The sequence below is a fragment of the Suncus etruscus genome, chromosome 14, assembly GCF_024139225.1.
Source record: "Suncus etruscus isolate mSunEtr1 chromosome 14, mSunEtr1.pri.cur, whole genome shotgun sequence".
In the NCBI taxonomy this organism is placed as follows: Eukaryota; Metazoa; Chordata; class Mammalia; order Eulipotyphla; family Soricidae; genus Suncus; species Suncus etruscus.
Genome location: NC_064861.1, coordinates 68716770 through 68737881, shown reverse-complemented (window position 1 = coordinate 68737881; position 21112 = coordinate 68716770). Strand labels below are relative to the sequence as shown.

Genomic DNA, 21112 nt, shown 5'->3' with positions numbered 1-21112 from the left:
TATAAGTATTTCTACAAAAAGAGCTTTTTTGTTTTTTGTTTTGTGGGGAGGGGGGGTATCACTCGGCAGTCCTCGGGTTACTCCTGGCTCTACACTCAGAAATCACTCCTGGCAGGCTCGGGGGACCATATGGGATTCCGGAATTCAAACCACCGTCCTTGTACATGCAAGGCAAATGCTTTACCTCCATGCTATCTCTCCGACCCCAAAGAGGTTTTTTTTGTTCTTCTTGCTTTTTTTTTTTTTTTTTTAGTTTTTGGGTCACACCCAGCAGTACTCAGGGGTTACTCCTGGCTGTCTGCTCAGAAATAGCTCCTGGCAGGCACGGGGGACCATATGGGACACCAGGATTTGAACCAACCACCTTTGGTCCTGGATCGGCTGCTTGCAAGGCAAACGCTGCTGTGCTATCTCTCCGGGCCCTTGTTTTTTTTTTTTTTTTTTTTTTTTTGGTTTTTGGGCCACACCCGGTAACGCTCAGGGGTTACTCCTGGCTATGTGCTCAGAAGTCGCTCCTGGCTTGGGGGACCATATGGGACACCGGGGGATCGAACCGCGGTCCGTCCAAGGCTAGCGCAGGCAAGGCAGGCACCTTACCTCTTGCGCCACCGCCCGGCCCCTTGTTTTTTTTTTTTTTTAATAGAATTTTTTGCACTCTGATTTATAGTACTGTTGCTGACAGTTGTGTATATATATATGTGTGTGTGTGTGTGTGTGTGTGTGTATGTGTATAAAGCACTTGTACATCTTCAGCATAATTATATCCTCTTCCTAATTAACTGCTCACCTCCCTCCACCCTAGACATCTCCCCGTCCAATTCCCTTGTCCCCTCAAATTGTATGTGTCCTACTAAAGACCAGTTCGGGGCCGGGAAGGTGGCGCTAGAGGTAAGGTGTCTGCCTTGCAAGCGCTAGCATAGGACAGACCACGGTTCGATCCCCAGGCATCCCATATTGTCCCCCCAAGCCAAGGGCGATTTCTGAGCGCATAGCCAGGAGTAACCCCTGAGCGTCAAACGGGTGTGGCCCAAAAAAAAAAAAAAAGGCCAGTTCTCGTGTTTTCATTGGCTTTGGGTATTATTCATTATTCCATCATTGTTTCTTTATATCCAGTATAGGAAAGGTGAATCTGTGTTGGTCTCTAGCTTCATTCAGAATGATACTCTTCAGGTCCTTCCATGTATCAGCAAATTGCGTGGGTTTTTTTAAATTATCTTTATTTAAACACCTTGATTACAAATATGATTGTAGTTGTATAACAGTCATGTAAAGAACACCCCCCTTCACCAGTGCAAGATTCCCACCACCAATTTCCCAGATCTCCCTCCTTCCCACCCCACCCACACCTGTACTCAAGACAGGCTTTCAATTTTCCTCATTCATTCACATTGTTCTTTTTTTTTTTTTTTTTTTTTTTTTTGGTTTTTGGGCCACACCCTGTGACGCTCAGGGGTTACTCCTGGCTATGCGCTCAGAAGTTGCTCCTGGCTTCTTGGGGGACCATATGGGACGCCGGGGGATCGAACCGCGGTCCGTCCTGGGCTAGTGCAGGCAAGGCAGGCAGGCACCTTACCTCCAGCGCCACCGCCCGGCCCCATCATTCACATTGTTATGATAGTTTTCAGTGTAGTTATTTCTCTAACTGCACTCATCACTCTGGTGAGCTTCATGTCATGAGCTGCACCTACATGGGGAGATGGGGGAAATAAGGGTTGGGACTGAGGCAGTAAAAGATTAGAAATGAGGGCCCGGAGAGATAGCACAGCGGCATTTGCCTTGCAAGCAGCCAATCCAGAACCAAAGGTGGTTGGTTCGAATCCCGGTGTCTCATATGGTCCCCTGTGCCTGCCAGGAGTAACCCCTGAGCACCGCCGGGTGTGGCCCAAAAACCAAAAAAAAAAAGGGGGGGGACGGCATGGGGCCTCCCCAAACCACATACCTGGCAAGAGCTGGCCTCCAGAATCAAAGAGGAAATTGGAAACCAGATGTTTGCCCGCCCTCCTCCCCATGCACCTCCCCCCTGGAAAACGGAAGGAGCGGGGAAGCCTGAGGACCCCTAAGAATCCACATGAACCCATTTCTGACCATCTGAGCTGGCATCAGGGAGGGTCTGGATTCCAAGGGAGAAAGAGGGGGACAGCTGTGGGGCCTGCCAAGCCTCCCGGCACTCCATGGCTAGGGAGAAAGCCTCCGGCATGGGGTCTCCCCAAACCCCATGCCTGGCAAGAGTTGCATAAGCTCAGTTTTTCAGAACTGTTACTTCAGTGTGAAAATTTCTAATTTCAGTCGTCAAATCCTCTTCATGCTTAATTGTGCTTCAGTCAAATCTATCGATGCTTTTTTTTTTTTGGTTTTTGGGCCATACCTGGTGTTTGAGCTCCCTGAACATCTTCCATAATTTTACTCTAAACTTATTTGAGAGGATACCTAGCTGTTTCCTACTTTTTAGATTATCAGAGCAGCCATCTTGATTTATTTAAACAAGGGGGTGTTCTGCAAAATTTCTCCATTGGTAAGGCTGTAGATTGCTTCTTACAATGTGGAGACCCAAACTTTTTTTTTTTTTTGTTTTTGTTTTTGTTTTTGGTTTTTGAGCCATACCTGGTGGTGCTCAGGGGTTACTCCTGGATGTCTGCTCAGAAATAGCTCCTGGCACGGGGGACCATATGGGACACCAGGATTTGAACCAACCACCTTTGGTCCTGGATCGGCTGCTTGCAAGGCAAACACCACTGTGCTATCTCTCCAGGCCCTTTACAATGTGGAGAAATGGAATTCAGGGGTTAAAAGATAAGCGCAGCCATGGAGCAGAGCGGAGAGGCCACGCTTCTCAATGTGGGTCCTGGAGAGATTATGGTCCTTGGTGTCTCTAGGCTGGCTCAGCAGGAAAAAGTCAGAGCATGGCCACCGTCCTCTTTAAGTCTCTGGGTGCCAATCACATGGCAGGAATCGCCCCACATTTGTTGGGTGGGGACATCTGTCTTTTTTGGGGGGGGGTTGTTTTTGGTTTTGGTTTTTTGGGGGGCCACACTCGTTTGGTGCTCAGGGGTTACTCCTGGCTAAGCGCTCAGAAATTGCCCCTGGATTGAGGGGACCATATGGGATGCCGGGAGATCAAACCGCGGTCCTTCCTTGGCTAGCGCTTGCAAGGCAGGCACCTTACCTCTAGCACCACCTCTCTGGCCCCGGTTTTGTCTTTTTTAAGACCAAGAAGTATTCCATTGTGTAGATGTACTGTAGTTTATCCAGTCCTCCGTTCTTGGCCAGTAGGTTTATTTACAGATTTGGGCTGTTGTGGGTAGTGCTGTAAGGGACATAAGATGCAGTTTCTTTTCTCTATTTTGTTTTTGGGCCTGCGGGGTATATTCCAAGGAGTAAGTAGAGTTGTTGGAGATCCTTTTTTGTATTGATTTTGGATTGGGGACCCCATCCAGAAGTACTTGGGAATCACTCCTGGTGGGGGTCTGGGATCTATGAAGTTTCAAGGATTTTAAATCTGGGTTGGCGTGTTGAAAGCAAGCACCCTGCCTACTGTACTTTGACTCCAGCCTCTAGAAGGCTTCATTTCATTTCACCTCTCTGACATGGCCACACTGATTAACTGGTAACAGCATTTATGGTGGAGATTAAAGAAATGATAATTTAGATAGCGTATGCAATCAGATTGATGGTATTAATCCTGAACATGACCCCAGGAAGAGATTCCTGACCTACTCTCCAAATCAAACTTACTTTGGCACTTCATCTGGTACTGTTCAGAGACTTTCTGGTTCTTTCATTGGAGAGCATATGCTATTCCAGGAAACAAACGGCTTGGCATTTTCTCTGAACTTTCAGGGAATAGTAAAATGTACTTCTGGGGCCCGGAGAGATAGCACAGCGGCGTTTGCCTTGCAAGCAGCCGATTCAGGACCAAAGGTGGTTGGTTCGAATCCCGGTGTCCCATATGGTCCCCCGTGCCTGCCAGGAGCTATTTCTGAGCAGACAGCCAGGAGTAACCCCTGAGCACCACCGGGTGTGGCCCAAAAACCAAAAAAAAAAAAAAAAAAAAAGAAAAGAAAAAAAAAAGAAAGAAATATAATTTCGGGCCCGGAGAGATAGCACAGCGGCGTTTGCCTTGCAAGCAGCCGATCCAGGACCAAAGGTGCTTGGTTCAAATCCCCGGTGTCCCATATGGTCCCCCGTGCCTGCCAGGAGCTATTTCTGAGCAGACAGCCAGGAGTAACCCCTGAGCACCACCAGGTGTGGCCCAAAAAGCCAAAAAAAAAAAAGGAAAGAAATATAATTTCTAGCACCACCTAGGGCCAGGCCCAAAATTAAGCATTAATTTTGCTTGATGGGGTGGGGGTGAGGGCACACCGGGCTCTGCACTCAGGAATTACTCCTAGCCATATAGGATTACAGTACATTATTACTCAGGAGCCATATAGGATGCTGGGAGTGAATTCAGGTCAGGCACATGCAAGGCACATTCTCTACCCACTATAGTATCGTCTTTGCCCCTATTTAACTTTTCATTATTGGGCCACAATCCGTGGTGCTCAGGTAGACTAGGGGGACCTTATGGGATGTGGGGATCAAACCCAGCTTGGCTGCATTGCAAGACAAACACCCTACCTGATGTGCTATCACTCCAGCCCCAACTCAAGCCCCTATTTTTTTAAACATAGCTTCTAGAAAAATTTGTTACCATACATACCTGGCTACATTTACAATTGTAGATATATATAGTGTATATATGTAATATACATATAAGAGAGCTTTCATAGATCAATTCAGACGAGCATTCCGAAATACACCACTATTCAGTCTTGAGGCACATCTCTCGACGCTCCTAGTTGAAGTCCTCTTACACTGCAGTCGGTTCATTAACATCCATGTTTCATGGAACCCTGAAGCCCACAGCCCCTTAGCCTCATCTACCTACTGAAGGACTACAAGTCCCAGCATGCACCGAGCGCTCTGGGAGGCGGGCCCTAGAAGCTGTTCCTCTGTGACGTCACATCCGCCGCGCCGCCGCATTCGGCTGACTCGGAGGGCGCGCGGCGTGGAGGTGGGAGGGGAGCCGGCATGGTGGGTGGGAGAGGCCGTGGGGTTGCTGGGGGAACCTTGTACTCCAGGCGAGGTGCTTTTGCTGTAATTCCGGGCCCGGTTTGTGTGGGAAGGAGTTCAGGGAACCGAGCTCCCGCCATGTGCGCCATTGTGGCAGTGCCGAGATCGGGCCGGCTGCTCACTCTTCCCGGGCTACTGGGCCCTGCACTGGGGTTGCAGTAGCGGCCTGACTTCTCCACGCTAAAGCTGTTCTCCCTTTTCTTTGAAAAGGGCATAGGTTTAACTTGCGGGTCTTGGGGCCGGGGGGTGCCTATTTAAATGAATTATTGCCTCCTGAAGTTATTCCAGATCCAGGAAAGCGTGATTTTGAATTTCAGTGGCCCCTATATATCAACACATTTATCATACACGCTGTTTGTGCTGATAGGAAAATACAGAGAAGATTCTGGCATCTCACATGCTTTTTTGTGTCTCCAGCAGAACCAAGATTTATGCTGATTCTGGATTTAAAGTCACTGCCCATTCTCACCAGAATTTTGCCTTGGTCTGATTTTTCCATCCCCATGGATTGCATTCATTGTATGGCACTTTGGGGCTGTTAGGCCACGGCACGTTATATCTTATAGGAATTGACTGAGCAAAATTCAAGTGGAATCCCGCCACCAAATCAGAATTGGTTAAGAGCTGCTGCTGCCGACAGGATCTAGGGACAGACTAGAGAGAGCACAAGCTACAGAGACAAATATTTACATTGGTGATTCTTGGCAAATAGTTGTGTTTTTTGTTGTTGTTTTTTCTTTTTTGTGTGGTTTTTGGGTCACACCCGGCAGTGCTCAGGGTTACTCCTGGTTTCATGATCAGAAATTGCTCCTGGCAGGTTACGGGAACCATATGGGACGCCTGGATTCAAACCGATGACCTTCTGCATGAAAGACAAACGCCTTACCTCCTTGCTATCTCTCCGACCCCGGCAAATAGTTTTAATTTAGTAACCTTGAAGTTTATAGTCTGGGTTGCTTGCAGAAGCTACCTGGTGTTTTCAGCCCCATCAGACCTTACTTTACTTTTGGTTTTTGGAGCCACACCCTGTGCTGCTCAGGGTTTGCTTCTGACTCTGCTTATGGATCACTCCTGATAGGCTTGGGGGATCATATGGGTTGCTGGAGATTGAATCCTGGTAGGCCACTTGCAAGGCAAGCGCCCTCCTATTGTACTACTGCTCTGGCCAGACCTTATTTAAACGTAATAAATTGGCTGCTTTATAATTACAGAGCATCGCTGTAGAAATAACTTTCAGAAGCCACATGTACTGGGGCTTAGTCAAGCCTTTCCCCACTTCCCTCAATACTTAGCAAGAAGTATTAAGTGCTCTCATTTTCTTTTTTGGGGGGTGGGTGGGTGGGAGGGAGGGATTCACATCTGGCAGCACTCAGGAGTTACTCCTGGCTCTGCGCTCAAAAATCGCCCCGGCAGGCTCGAGAGACCATATGGGATGCCTGGAATTGAACCACCATCCATCCTGGGTCTTCCGCATGCAAGGCAAACTGCAGCTATGATCTCTCTCCGGCCCCAAGTGCTCTCATTTTCTACTAAAAAGGTTTTTTTTTTGTTTTTTTTGTTTTTTTTGGTTTTTGGTCACAGCCTACAGTGCTCAGGGGTTACTCCTGGCTCTACGCTCAGAAATCGCCCCCAGCAGGCTCGGGGGACCATATGGGATGCCAGGTTTTGAACCACCGTTCTTTTGCACGCAAGGCAAACGCCTTACCTCCATGCTATCTCTCTGGCCCTAAAAAGCTTTTTGTACACTTCAGCCTACACTAGCTTGATAGTCAAGGATGGGAAACTTTAGCAAAGTATTCTTTCCAAACTAATTTCGGGGGAGGGTGTAGTGGTCCATACCCAATTGAGCTCAGACTGTGGCAAGGCTCTGGGAACCATATGCGATGCCTGAGAGCAAACCTTGGTCATCTGTGTGCAAAGCAAGTGTTCTACCCAATAAACACAGTCCTGGCCCCTCAGTTTGAGCTTAGTGGATTGTTTGGGTTTGTTAGTTTTGGGGAGTTACTTGACTTACTTGAGGGACCACATGAGGTACAAGGGATTGAACCCAATTGGATGTATGCAAGACAAATGTCCTGCCTGCTGTACTATTGCTTCAACCTTCAGAGGGGTTTTATTTTTTTTTTTTTTTATTTTTTTTCAGAGGGGTTTTATTTTTAATTTCTGTTCCCTTTTTTAAAAAATGTTATTTAGGTACTTTGGGGCAACACCCAGTAGTGCTCAGATAAGCTCTGACTCTGCTCCTTGGCATCTCTCCTAGTATTGTCCTGGGAACTGTTATGATGAGGAAGAGGGAACCTGAGACTCCCAAATGCATAGCATGTGCTGCAGCCCCTGGAGCTCCCTTTCTGGTTCTGTGTGTCTGTGTCTGTGTGTCTGTTCTTCGTGGCTTTATTTGCCCATTTTAACCCTTTGCATCCTGAGAGACTCCAGGTCATCGCCATAGCTCTCTTTCTATAATAGGATTCAGCTGGGATCAATGATACTCTGCATTGTAGCACTTGTTCTTTATAAATATTTCATCACAGTGGACTAAATACCATTGTTAGCCCTATCTTATTTTCGTTATTTTTGTTTTGCACTCCACACCTGGTGGTGTTTCAGGGGCTATTCTGTGCTGAGATCAAACAGGGTCAGCCACAGGCACTGCAGTTCTTTTCCTCCTATGCTATCCAGCCCCACTAGTTTAGTTTGATTTGGTTTGATGGACACACCTGGCAGTGCTCAGGGCTTACTCCTGCCTCTTGCTCAGGGATCACACCTAGTGGGTCTCAGATGACTATATGAGGTGCCAGGGGTCGAACCTGGGTCAGATGTGTTCAAGGCAAATAAATACTTCACCCCTATTCTAGTCTTCAGCTCCCATGAGTCCTGTTTTGAGAAATATGAGAATACAGAGGTAATCAGCCCTTTAGCACCTGTAGTTTAGAAGCAAAGCCGAGCTGGAACCCAGAGAGAATGTCTCCAGGGCCGGCATCTTCATCTTCAGCCCAGCTGAGATAGCAGGCAGGAGAACTGTAATCCATGCTCTGCTCTATCTGAAAGTAAGAGAGAGTGTGTTTTGTTCTGACCGGGCAGTGGCGGGAAGAGAACTCTGTTGTGGAGGTGAGAAGAGTAAAAGAAAGGCCTGTAAGAGTGGCTGGAAAAGGGCCGGGCAGGATTTGGAGAAAGCAGAACAAGAGAGGTGCGGGGTTGATCCCGAAGAATCCCATACAAGTCCCCCACACTCCACCAGGAGTGATTGCTGAGCAAAGATCTAGAAGCCTTGAGCATTTCTGGGTGTGGCGCAATAAAAAAAAGGAAAAACAGGAAAGGTCCAAGCTGGGGCAGCCTTGGGGAAGAGCTAAGAGGTAACTGTTGGGTTTGATTTTGAGCAGCAGGATCAGACTTTGGTTCGCCTTCTGAGGTTCTAGCGATTTTTGCAGATAATTCCCGAATGAGCTCGCATTCGGGAAAGGTTGCAAAGGGCCAGAGAAGCAGAGACAGAATTCCGACTGGGGTGCATTTGGAGTCCCAAAGACTGCTGGAACTTGGGTGCGCAAGAGCAGCGTCTCGGGGCGCTCATTTCTCACGTGGCTTGGCATGTTATGCCTCTTGCTCAGGGCCCGGGCAGAGGCTCCTACCATGTGGGAGGCAGACGAGATTGCGCGACTTTGCTACGAGCACTACGAGACTCGACTACCCAAGCAGGGGAAGCCAGAGCCTGATCGCGAGTGGACGCTGCTCGCAGCCGTAGTGAAGGTGCAGTCCACAACGGACCAGGCCTGCGACAGCGCCGACAAACCGGTGCCAGGTGAGTCGGGCCCTAGGGAGCTAACCCACCGGTGTCCTCTGGACCACTGTTCCTCTTTCTCCCACCAGGTGGCACTCTTCGCTGCCGGTCCCGTGAGGTCCTGCCCAGGACGCCTATGGGACTCAACAATAATGTACAGGCTTTCGAACCCTGGGAACGTTCCGATTCTGAGAGCTTTTAACAGTCTGTCCCCTTCACCCTCTTAGTGACAAAGGAAGTTGTCTCCATGGGAACTGGAACGAAATGCATCGGCCAGTCCAAGATGAGAAAGAGTGGTAAGCCTGGTGGGGTCCCGGCCAAGCATGCTCGCCCCGGCCCCTGCTTCTAACCAGGAAGGGGCCCGTGGGAAGGAAGGGCTTGTTTAGCTGGTGGAAATGGAGAAGCCTGTGTTCTCTCCTAAACACACAGTTCTCCCTTTCTCTGTCCTCACATCTTTCTTTTTCATTTGGGGGACTTAAAGGGTGGGGGGGACACACCCTGTGGTGCTCAGGGCTTACTCCTGGCTCTGCACTCAAGGATCACTCCTAGAGGGCTTGGGACCTTATTCGGTGCCAGGAATTGAACAAAGGTCAGCGTACTATCACTCCAGCCCCATTCCTTCACATCTTTCTAGGCAAGTTTCAATAAAACTGATTTCTCTCTCTCTCTCTCTCTCTCTCTCTCTCTCTCTCTCTCTCTCTCTCTCTCTCTCTCTCTCTCTCTCTCTCTCTCTCTCTCTCCTCTCTCTCTCTCTCTCTCTCTCTCATACACACACACACCACACAGAGACAGCAGTAGAAGCAAAGGCTGCCTGGCATTCAAGACATTCCCTGTGTGAAGTGAAAACTGTCTAATGTTTCTGTGCTCCGCACCAGAAATTCCCTACATCTCAAGAGGGGGCAGCTTGGGTAGTTTCTGAAATGCCCAAAAGTGATCAGAAGGGCCAGTGAGATAGTCCAGAGCTTAAGGCACTGGCCTCGATTCTTGTGCTCTGTCACTGCAGAGGGTTCCCCTAAGTCCCTCCACATGTGATCCCTGAGCACAAAGCCAGGTATAAGCCCTGAGCACTGCTGATTAAGGCCCTAAAGCCAAACAAAAGCAGTCTTTGGAGGGAGGAGGGCACAGAAGGGTCACACGCTGAGATGCTCAGGGATTTACTCCTAATTCTGTGCTCAGGGATCTCTCATTCCTGGCAGGCTCTAGGGACAGAGATGGGATGACAGAGATTGAGCCTGGGTTGGCTACTGCAAGGCAAATGCCCTCCCCTATGTGCCATAGCCTGTCATAAATGGAGAACTAGTACCAGGTAATAGTACTGGACACCCCATAACTCCATGTTCTCAGCTGAGGGCATTCTGGCCCTAGGGGACATTGCAGGTGTCTGGTTACATTGCTGGGTGAATAACACGTGATGTGACAAGTCCAGGAGTGCTAACTAGTCTGATGACACCTCTACCAGCCCTAATACCCTTAGAAGGAGCTGAGGAACCTACTGCAGAGGTGTCATCTCAGGTGCAGGCGGCCCATGGCAGGTGGTAAACAGCGGCTTCTGCCCTGCATACCAGGGCCCCTCACTGGTGTCCCCTTTGCCACAGGAGACATCCTCAATGACAGCCACGCTGAGGTCATCGCCAGGAGGAGTTTCCAAAGGTAAGAGAGAGTCCGAGATGAGGGTGGAAGGTTGGCCGCTGAGGCACTGGAGGGAGTCAGCACAGCCAAGGAGCAGCCTTGACGCTATTCCTCAGATGGTGTTCATGCCACAGTGGTCGTCAGCAGCTACTCCTCAAATGGGCCTCAGGCACCACTATCCTGGATCGTTCCCCTGTCCCAGTGGTCAGAGCTGCTTCAGCCCATCTTGCTTGCTCTGTAAGTGGAGTTGGGTAGCTCATCCTCGGTCTGCATCCGGCAGGTACCTCCTCTATCAGCTGCATGCGGCAGCCCTGAGGGAGAAGAGCATCTTCGACCTCGGGATGCAGAAGGGCTTGTGGAAGCTCAAGCCAAGCCTTGAATTTGTGTTTTTCTCCAGCCATACACCCTGTATGTAAGCCTTGGAATTTGTGTCACCTCACAGCTAAACAAAACAAACAAAAAACCATAGCCCTGACAGAACTGCAGCTCCAACCAGGGACAGTTCCACTCTGCAAAAAGTCTGGCAGTAGGGGTCAGGGCAGTGGCTCAAGTGGGATGGTATCTGCCTTGCATGCGCTAACCTAGGACGGATCGCAGTTTGATCCCCCAGCATCCCATATGGTCCCCCAAGCCAGGAGCAATTTCTGAGTGCATAGCCAGGAGTAACCCCTGAGCATCATCAGGTATGGTCCAAAAAACAAAAGAAAGAAAAGAAAAAAAAAAAAAAAAAAGGCTGGTAGCCCCATTTATGCTGAGCAGAAGGTGGGGGTAGATCCTCAGGAAAACTTCACTCTGGCTCTCATTTATCAATCAGGTAGTAAACTTCAACCCAAAACCTTACAACGTCCAAAGTCAACCATGGGTAGCAGAAAGCAAAACTTTGAAATCTACAGTAATTTATCCTGAAATGTTAATTCATTGAATGCATCCCTTCTCCTCCTTGTCTGCCACTGTATGGTACAGTATAAATGTTGCAGGAAATGAGTAGCCTGGGGGTATGAAGCAACAGTCCTATGAATAGGAGGTTGTTTACCTTGCATGACACTGATGCAGGCTCAATCCCTGGCATCCCATGAACTCAATCCCTGAACACCAACAGGAGTGATCCCTGGATGCAGAGCCAGGAGTAGCCCCTGAGCATTGCCAGAGGTGGCTCATCCCCCTCAACAAAGCGTAATCTTCCCTGGGAGTCCTGGGGAGAAGTGACAACCATGATTAGATAGGGGTGACTCTTGACCAGCTCTGGGAGATGGGAAATTCAGAACAGCCTAGAAACTGATTTCTGGCTCTGTTTTGACAAATAAGAATTCCTTCCTTTTGTAGACAGTGCAGTGATGGCAGTAAAATGGCCTCTCCAAAAAAAAACTCTGAAAACACATAAACTTTCCCTAGGAATATTAGACTTTGAAAGTGACATGTGGAGGTCAAAACAGTCACTCAAGCAACTGAGCTCAAGTTTTGCATGTAGGAGCCCCCGGTTTGATCCCTGGCACCACATGAAACAAACAAACAAAAATTGACAACCCTCTATGGCTCTGACGATCTGGAAATTTTACTAGAATGAAAGTCTAAGGTCGTCAGACCAGCTTCCCCAGCAGGTGGCTCATGTTTGCAGAGAGACTAGCACCTAGAGAGTTTCCCCCTGAATAAATGGGCATCTATTCCCCATTACTGATTGATCATGCGGTGCCTCAAAGAGACCCCGGGCTCACTGTGCGCTTTATAAGCGTGAGTCAGCCTCTTATGCTCAGGGTCTGTCAGGATCCAATCTCAGAGGCTGCTGAGGGGGAGGAGGCCCCAGTGAACCCTCCAAAGTCAGTGTCACCTTCTGAGGTAGCTGGAAGGCTGCCAGGCGGCCACTGGCAACACTCCCATTGCTCCATCTCCTGCTTCTGTGCTACAGACCTATTATTTACACCCGGGAAAGCACCGCCAGTAGTTGAGTGCAGGAAGGAGAAGAGGAGGGAGCTTTCATTGACCTGATTTTCTCTGGTTCTCTGGAAACACAGAGAAGGTCAGAAATCTCTGCACCAGTCCTGGGAAAGGCCAGTGGCTTCCCATGGCATACAGGTCTGCAGGTGCTGACTATCAAGGCAGGGTGAACTGTGAGTGAAACCAGATACTTGGTTTGGTTTGGGGCCACCCCCGGGTATGCTTAGGGATCACTCCTAGTGGGGTTCAGAGCTTACTCCAGGGTCTGTACTCTTAGGAATCATACCTGATAGGGCTTTGGGACTTTCTCCTGGCTCTGTGCTCAGGGCTCTCTCCGAGTAGACTCAGAGGACCATAGTGGAGGTGGGGATCAAACCCAGGTCAGTCCTGTTAAGGCTGGCACCCTGCCCACTGCTCTCTCTCTCTCTCTCTCTCTCTCTCTCTCTCTGACCCCACCCAAACGCTTTTGTTTTCCAAGGGACTGGGGATTCATTTGTGAATCCAAACTCATTCTCTGTTCTCATTCTGAGTGATTTTATGCCCCAGGGAGCACTCAGGAGATCTTTAAAGGTTGAAATTGGGGGTGTGGGGACTAGTGGTATCTGGTAGGTAGATACCAAGGGTGCTTCTAGTAATCAGGGCTCCCCAAGACGAGGCCCTCAGTGTCACTGATGGAAGTGGAGAAATCCTAGCCTAAAACCAGTCTTTCCAGAATTGCCCTTAATATAAATATCCTGGATCTTGTTAAAATATTTCATTTCACAACCAGGGTGATAAGACAATACATTGGGTGGAGCATTTGCCTTGCATATTGCTGACCCGAGTTTTATCCCTGCCCTCCCTTGTGGTCCTCTGAGCACACCAAGATTTATTCTTAGCTCTGGGAGCTGAGAAACTGAAGGTTTTTTTTTTTTTTTGGTTTTTGGGCCACACCCGGCGGTGCTCAGGGGTTACTCCTGGCTGTCTGCTCAGAAATAGCTCCTGGCAGGCACGGGGGACCATATGGGACACCGGGATTCGAACCAACCACCTTTGGTCCTGGATCGGCTGCTTGCAAGGCAAACACCGCTGTGCTATCTCTCCGGGCCCCGAAACTGAAGATTTTTGACGGGAGGGTACCTCCCTACAGTGCTTGTGGGGTGGGCTGATGCTTCTGGCTCTCTGCTTGGGGGAGCTCTCAGTAGTACTCAGGACCAGGCAAATGCTGGGGATGAACTGGGGTAGGGCTGCACATGGGCAAATGCTTTGGTCCCTGTACATCTCCAGCTCCAAATTGAATTGTTTTGGTGTTGGTTTCCATTTTGTGGCCATATCTAGTAGCACTTAGTTTACTCGCCCAGATATACTGACCCATAGATGCAAGAACAGATTCTTGGATGTCTTTCCTCCCTCCCTCCCTTCCTTCCTTACGCCCTTCCCTTCTTCCTTCCCTCCTTTCTTTCCCTTGCTTCCTTCATTAAAAACAAAAAAGCAGGGGCCGAAGAGGTGGCACAGTGGTAGGGCATTTGCCTAGCATGTGCTAACCTAGGACAGACTGCAGTTCAATCCCCCAGCGTCCCATATGGTTCCCTAAGCAGGGAGCGATTTCTGCATGCATAGCCAGGAGTAACCCCTGAGCATCACTGAGTGTGGCCCAAAGACCCAAAAGAAAGAATTCTTCGAGTGTGTGGGCACAACAGCGCTGTCACCCACTATGGCGTATTCAGCTTGGAACCTCAAACCCCCTTGTCTCAGTTCCCTAGGAAATCTTCTGCCTGGGGCTGGACGGCTCACACAGAACAGGCCTGAATCACAGGAAAGCTTGTTGGACAGACCAAAGGGCCCCACCTGCATTTACTCACCTATAAATCCCTGAGGTCCCTCGACTTTGTGTTCCTCAATGGTTCCCAGGGGCCTGTTTTTATTTTGTTTGTTTTTTTGGTTTTTGGTTTTTGGGCCACACCTGGTGATGCTCAGGGGTTACTCCTGGCTGTCTGCTCAGAAATAGCTCCTGGCAGGCACGGGGGACCATATGGGACACCGGGATTCGAACCAACCTCCTTTGGTCCTGGATCGGCTGCTTGCAAGGCAAACGCCGCTGTGCTATCTCTCCGGGCCCTGGGGCCTGTTTTGAGGGGCTTCTCCTCTGCAGGTGGAGATGCCTCCATCATCCCAAAGCTCACCCTGGAGGACCAGCCGTGCTATCCTGTCAGTGGAAATGGTGCCTGGACTCCCTCGTCAGAAAGCCAAGCTCACCCTGAGGCTGCCGAAGAAAAGAGTGGATGTGAGGGCCAGGATGGTCCCACTCACAAAAAGATGAGACTGGACCTTGCGCCTCCTGCCTTGGAAGCTGCCACAGTCCCCATTGCTGGCTCTGCCCCCAGTGGGAACCAGGTGGTGGATGTTTACAGAACAGGGGCAAAGTGTGTGCCCGGAGGAGTCGGGGACTCGGGCCAGCCTGGTGCTGCCTACCACCGGGTGGGGTTGCTGCGTGTGAAGCCAGGCCGTGGAGACAGGACCCGCTCCATGTCCTGCAGTGACAAGCTGGCACGATGGAATGTGCTTGGGTGCCAGGGGGCACTGCTGATGCACTTCCTGGAAGAGCCCATCTACCTGTCAGCCGTAGTCATCGGCAAGTGCCCGTACAGCCAGGCCACCATGCAGAGAGCACTGGTGGGCAGGTGAGGGTGCGGTCTTTCTCTTTGTCCAGCTCAGTCAGTCCTAAGGAAGCAATGAAAGCAGTGCCCATATAGGTGGCTTGGTGTGGGGCAGCTGTAAAAAACAGGCGAGAGAGATAGGGCAGATAGGGCACTTCACTTGAATGCGGCTGGACCAGGTTCAATCTCCAACAGCACATATGGTCCCCAGAGCACTTTTAGGAGTAACTACTGAGCATCACTAAGTGTGAGCCAAAAAATAAATAAAAGATATAGATAGGAAAATATATTTTAAAAAAAATTGGTGCCCAGGCCAGAAATCAGTGGTAGAGCACTTGCATTGCATGTGTAAAGCCTGCCATTCAATCCCCCAGCACTGCAAAAATAATGAATTATTTGTTTGTAAGGAAACTTATGGGCAGATCTGATGTGGCCCATAATGTCTGATCCTCTATTTCTGTAAGGGACACCTATACTATACATATCTTCCCTCCTATTCAGGTGTCAGAATGTCTCGGCTTTACCCTCCGGCTTCAGAGTCCAAAAATTGAAAATCCTGCAGTCAGACGAGCTGTTCGCCCAGAGCCGCCAAGCAGTGCAGGCCAGGAGGGCAGAGGGCACCAGCCGTCTGGTTCCCTGTGGCGCTGGTAAGGGGTGGTTCCACTTGCTCTGGATGTATTTGTCTAGAGACAGAGCCTAGGGGAGGCTGTAGCCCCCAGCCTGGGGGGGGAGAGGGAAGGAACTCAGGAGACCACATGGGATGTCAGGGTCACGCTCTGTGCAGCCCTGAACAAGTCTCAGGTCTGAAACAAAACAAACAAACAAACAAAAAACATTTGGATTGTTGAGATGAATAAATGAGTAAGCCAACTTCCTGTATCGACAGTGTGGGACACACCACAGGTGTCATGAAGCCGACTAATCAAGGGCTTCTTTGAACCTGTCCTGGGAGGCCCTGGCCATCAGCCTCTAGTTCCTGGGGTCCTGTCCCCATGTACTCTTGGTCACAAAGTAGTAGAATGGAGTGTGCCTCTTTGCTAAGGGCCCTGGGCTTCATCCCCAGCACCCCAAAAGGGAAAAGAAAGGCACCTTTGGCGTTTCTGGAAAATGAAGGCTCTTTAACCCACTTTTTCCCTTGCCCTAGTCAGCTGAGCTGAGTTAAGCCTGCAGTGTCCCTTTTCCTAGTCAGTTGAGTGGAGTTAACCCTGCATCATTGCTTTTCCTAGCCATCAGCTGGAGCGCAGTGCCTGAGCAGCCCTTGGATGTCACTGCCAATGGCTTTCCCCAGGGAGTAACAAAGAGGGGGATCCAGAACCTGCAGACAAGGTACAGCCTTTGGGGTTAAGAGATGGAGGCTGACCACTTAACTCCTGGCAGCTCGGGGGACCATATGGGATGTGGAGATCGAACCAATATTGGGGCGATTCTAGGTGCTACGTCTCGTCCTTCCCAAGACTAAAAGCCAGTGATGCAGATGGAGCCTCTTTTTTTTTTTTTTTTTTTTGGTTTTTGGGCTACACCCAGCATTGCTCAGGGGTTACTCCTGGCTGTCTACTCAGAAATAGCTCCTGGCAGGCACGGGGGACCATATGGGACACCGGGATTCGAACCAACCACCTTTGGTCCTGGATCGGCTGCTTGCAAGGCAAACGCCACTGTGCTATCTCTCCGGGCCCAGATGGAGCCTCTTAGCAGGGATCCTTTGTCATTTTGAGATCTATTCAGATCCTTTGCCTATGTTTTTTTCTGGTGCTTTCTGGGGTACAAGATTCTTCACATATTCTAGTCAGTTCTGGTCCAATACATGTTTGCAAACATTTACTCTTGTTCTGTGGCTGCCTTCACACTGCCCAACCAGGAAAGCTGGACACTGAGCCCCACTCACCACTGAGTGGACTTTGCCCCTGCCCTCCTTTCGGAAACCCAGTTCTCATAGGGCCTGGCACTCAGGACTCTTTTTTTTTTTTTTTTTTTCTTTTTCCACTCAGGACTCTTAAACAAAGCTTTAGGTTTCCTGCTGCTGATAGGATGCAGGGAGCCCACACCAGTCCCTACCCCCACTTCAGTGTCACTGTGATGGTTTTGCTACTGACACCTCTGCCTAATGTGGATCTTATAAAATTGTAAAATCTAGTTTTTCTTTCATATTGTTTCTTTGTCAAATGTGAGTCAGAATGAGGACTCTGGAACATTCTAGGGACACCACGAGATGCTTCTTGTCCTTCTGGATGGGTGGCCTGGTGATTAGAAAACATTTGACCATCCTGATCTCTTCTGGATAGATCCCGAATCAGCAAAGTGGAGCTCTTTCGATTGTTCCAGAAACTTCTCAGCAGCATCCCTGAGGACCAGTGGCCAGACTCGCTCAGGTACTGACCGCTGCTGCCCTTTGCTCCCTGGCACAATAACTAGCTGTTTGCTCTGCTCTCGTTGGCCAAACAGGAAGTGCTGGCCATGATCCAGAGTGTGGGGGTTGGTGGTTAGGGGATACTGAGTATCGGGGCTGGGTGTAAATTTAGGGCTAGAAAGGCCTAAAAAAATGTAGGTACTGAGGGGTGATGCTTTAGGAAGCCATTTTCTCACTCCTGGCTCTGTAGTTAGAGATCACTCTTAAAGGGGTTTGGGAGACCAGATGTTAGGCAGAGATCAAACCCAGGTCAATTTTGAGCAAAGGAAATGCCCTCCCTATCACTGTACTGTTGCCTCAGCCCTGAAGCTATCCCCCCCCCCCCAGTTGTCTGGGTTTTGATTTTGTTGGTCTTATTTTTTGTTTGTTTGTTTTTGAATCACACCTAGTGATGCTCAGGATAACTTCTGGCTCTCCATGGACCATTCCTGGAAATCATATGAGATGCTGGAATGGAACCAGGTTGACTTCGGGCAAGACTAGTGCCCTATCTGTTGTACTATCATTCTGGCTCTGAAGCTATTTTTAAAGAAATTAGGACTCAGATAAAACTTTCATTCCTATTTGCTAGAATGAGCAATTTGCTCTGGCCTGGAACAGTGTGGGTCTCCCTCAGACCTCAGGGAAGAAACAGAGAGTCCAAGAAGAATCACATTAAAACTAGGAGACTCAGGGGGCCAGAGAGATAGCACAGTGGTAGGGTTTTTGCCTTGCACACAGCCAATTTAGAATGGATAGTGGTTCAAATCCCAGCATCCCAGATGGTCCCCCGGGCTGCCATGAGCGATTTCTGAGCAGTCAGGAGTAACCCAAGCGCCTCTGGGTGTGATCCAAAAGCCAAAACAAAAATAAAGACCAAGAAGACTTGGGGCCGGAGAGATAGCAAAGCAGTAAGGCGTTTGCCTTGCACGCAGCTGACCCAGGACAGGCCTGGGTTCGATTCCCAGCATCCCATATGGTCCCCTGAACCTGCCCAGAGCGATTTCTGAATGCAGAGCCAGAAGTATCCCCTGAGCATGGCCGGGTATAGCCCAAAAACAAAACAAAACAAAACCCAGGAGACTGGATCCCCTCAGTTCCTTCACTTGGAGCAGAGCAGGTACAGGGCTAGGTTTGGACTAAGAGGCCCCAGAGAAGGTAAACAACACGGTCTCTGCTCCGAGTATCACAAGCAATGCTCAGTACATCCTCTGTTCTTGAGCTGTGGAGGTGCTAAGGGAATGAGGAACAAAGTGGGTTTACATGGGCATACAGTGGGCATGAGAACCACTGGGTGTTTTCCTCTAAACCCCTCTCCCCCGCCATAATAAGTATTCTTATTTTAGCTCTATCTGCCAAGACCTAGTATAACAGGATTCGGTTTAGTTTGGTTTAGGGGCCATATCTGGCGGAGTTCATGGCTTACTGCTGGTTCTGCAATCAGGGGTCACTCCTGGCAGGCTTGAAGGAGCATACAGGACCATATAGGATGCCAGGGATTGCACCCAGGTCGGCTGTGTGCAAAGCAAGTGCCCTCCCCACTGTATTATCGCTCTGCCCAATTATAGCATGTTGATGATGGTGTGTACCACAGTGGATCACACTTGGATGTGGATTAACACCAACTGCAATGCCAGCAGCACTGTTCGTTCATTCACGTTATGTTCTAGTGGGTTCCCTACCGACAAGACAGCATTCCAGAGCCCTCCTTGTCCCATCTCTTCATAGTTCAACCCCCAATTGCTGTGTTCCTGTGGGTCACTGCTATGAGCAGCCCTGAGGACATGCTCTTTGTGTGTGTGATTAGGGCACGGACACTTGAGACGTACCAAGAGTATAAGGAAGCAGCGTCTGCTTATCAGGAGGCGTGGGCTGCACTCCGGAACCAGGCCTTTGGGTCCTGGCTGCGAAACTCAGCCGACTACCACCAGTTTCCATGACAAGGGACGTCTACATGGCCCCAGTGGCTTTTGTCACCATGCTCTCCTTCCTCGCTCAGTGAAACGAGGGGCTCTTAGACGTCCTTGGGAACTGATATGAATGACACATCTCTTCTATGGAAGATAAAAGAAATTCTGCAGCATGGAACAATTTATATTTGATGGAGAAGCTTTTGGTTAATGTAGCCAGCATCTACCCTTGATGTCAGAATCTGCCCTCTCTTGGATTTAAAGCCTCCCTGAAATGTGGGAGGATGATAAGGACTGTGGGAGAGGATGATGCAGCCGAGCAGCTCCGTGTGCGTGACCTTGACTCAATCGATGCTTATTGGGCCAAGGCAAGAGTAGCTGTTAGCTAGTTCTGGAATTTTGCCTGGCAGAAGGGGCATCTTTTTGACATGTCCAGCAACCATCCCTTTACTATCCAGCTAAGACTGTGAACTAGGGGCCGGGCGGTGGCGCTAGAGGTAAGGTGCCTGCCTTGCCTGCGCTAGCCTAGGACGGCCCGCGGTTTGATCCCCCGGCGTCCCATATGGTCCCCCAAGCCAGGAGCAACTTCTGAGCGCATAGCCAGGAGTAACCCCTGAGTGTCACCGGGTGTGGCCCAAAAACCAAAAAAAAAAAAAAAAAAAAAAAGACTGAACTAACTCTGGCAGTCCAGAACTATCGGGTAAGATCCCCTTTTGTTTTGAATCAGGAGCTATCAAAACACATCCTCACAAAGCCATATCCTGAGGCCCTTCTCCCACCTAGACACAGTCAGCTCAAGAATGTAGGAGAAAGGAGGTGGCCCGAGAAGGAACAGCTCCAGATACTTGATTTGGGTGCTTGGAGTAAGCACCCGCCTGCACATCCATCACAGGCAATACATTCCTGCTATGGGAGAGCTGGCACCCTCAGTTTTCTGCCATCTTACAACTGGCAGTTTGCTTGCTAAGAGACTGGGTGAGCCTGTGATAACTAAACAGCAGATATGAGCTGGGTCTGCATTGTTTGAATCTAGGACCTACCGCTGAACTTTCATGGTCTCTCTCTCTCTCTCTCTCTCTCTCTCTCTCTCTCTCTCTCTCTCTCTCTCTCTCTCTCCCTCTCTCCCTCTCTCCTCTCTCTCTCCTTCCCTCTCTCCCTCTCCCTCCTTTTAAATAAGTTTTATTGAAATATATAATCACATACCATGAAATATAATTTAACTTTAAGATACCCATGAATCAGCCCTAACTTCAATCAATTAATTTATTTTTGGGTGGGGACACACCCAGCAGTGCTCAGAGGTAATTCTGGCTCTGCACTCAGGAATCACTCCTGGCAGTGTTAAGGGGACCCATATATGATGCCAGGGACTGAACCCAGATTGGCCGTGTGCAAGACAAGTGTACTTGCTATACCTACTGTACCCACTCCAACCTCTCAATTTTAGAACATTCTTGTGATGAAGTTTTGTGGGATGCACTATTGGAATCCAAATAGGACTCTTTAGCTGCCACCTTGCATTTTGCCTCAAACCCCACCCTCCACCAAAGTGATAAGCTACGTTCTGTCTCCACAGATTTGTCTGTTGCGAACATTTCATATAATGGAGTATTTGGTATTTTGTTTCTGAATGAATGTCTCATTGAATGTTGTCAAGATTCAGGATGTATTGCGTGAACTTGTACTTCCTTTTCTAGAATATAAACCTGCCATTACTGGGCATATTACAATTACT

General features: G+C 49.3%; 1 protein-coding gene across 1 annotated transcript; it reads left to right on the top strand.

Annotated features, from left to right (window-relative positions):
* Window positions 1-8736: 8736 nt before the first annotated feature.
* ADAT1 (adenosine deaminase tRNA specific 1) lies at window positions 8737-19409 on the top strand. Its single transcript, XM_049786493.1, has 9 exons — window positions 8737-8905; window positions 9112-9180; window positions 10480-10534; window positions 10794-10921; window positions 14577-15105; window positions 15583-15728; window positions 16308-16407; window positions 17364-17450; window positions 19275-19409. The coding sequence occupies exons 1-9, from the start codon at window positions 8737-8739 to the stop codon at window positions 19405-19407; spliced, it is 1416 nt and encodes a 471-aa protein (XP_049642450.1). The 3' UTR covers window positions 19408-19409.
* The last annotated feature ends 1703 nt before the right edge of the window (window positions 19410-21112 follow it).

Coding starts and splice junctions, on each gene's coding strand:
- ADAT1 (XM_049786493.1), top strand. CDS start 8,737: ATGTGGGAGGCAGACGAGATTGCGCGACTTTGCTACGAGCACTACGAG. Junction 9,181..10,479: donor GTCCAAGATGAGAAAGAGTG/GTAAGCCTGGTG, acceptor CCTTTGCCACAG/GAGACATCCTCAATGACAGC. Junction 10,922..14,576: donor TTTCTCCAGCCATACACCCT/GTATGTAAGCCT, acceptor TCTCCTCTGCAG/GTGGAGATGCCTCCATCATC.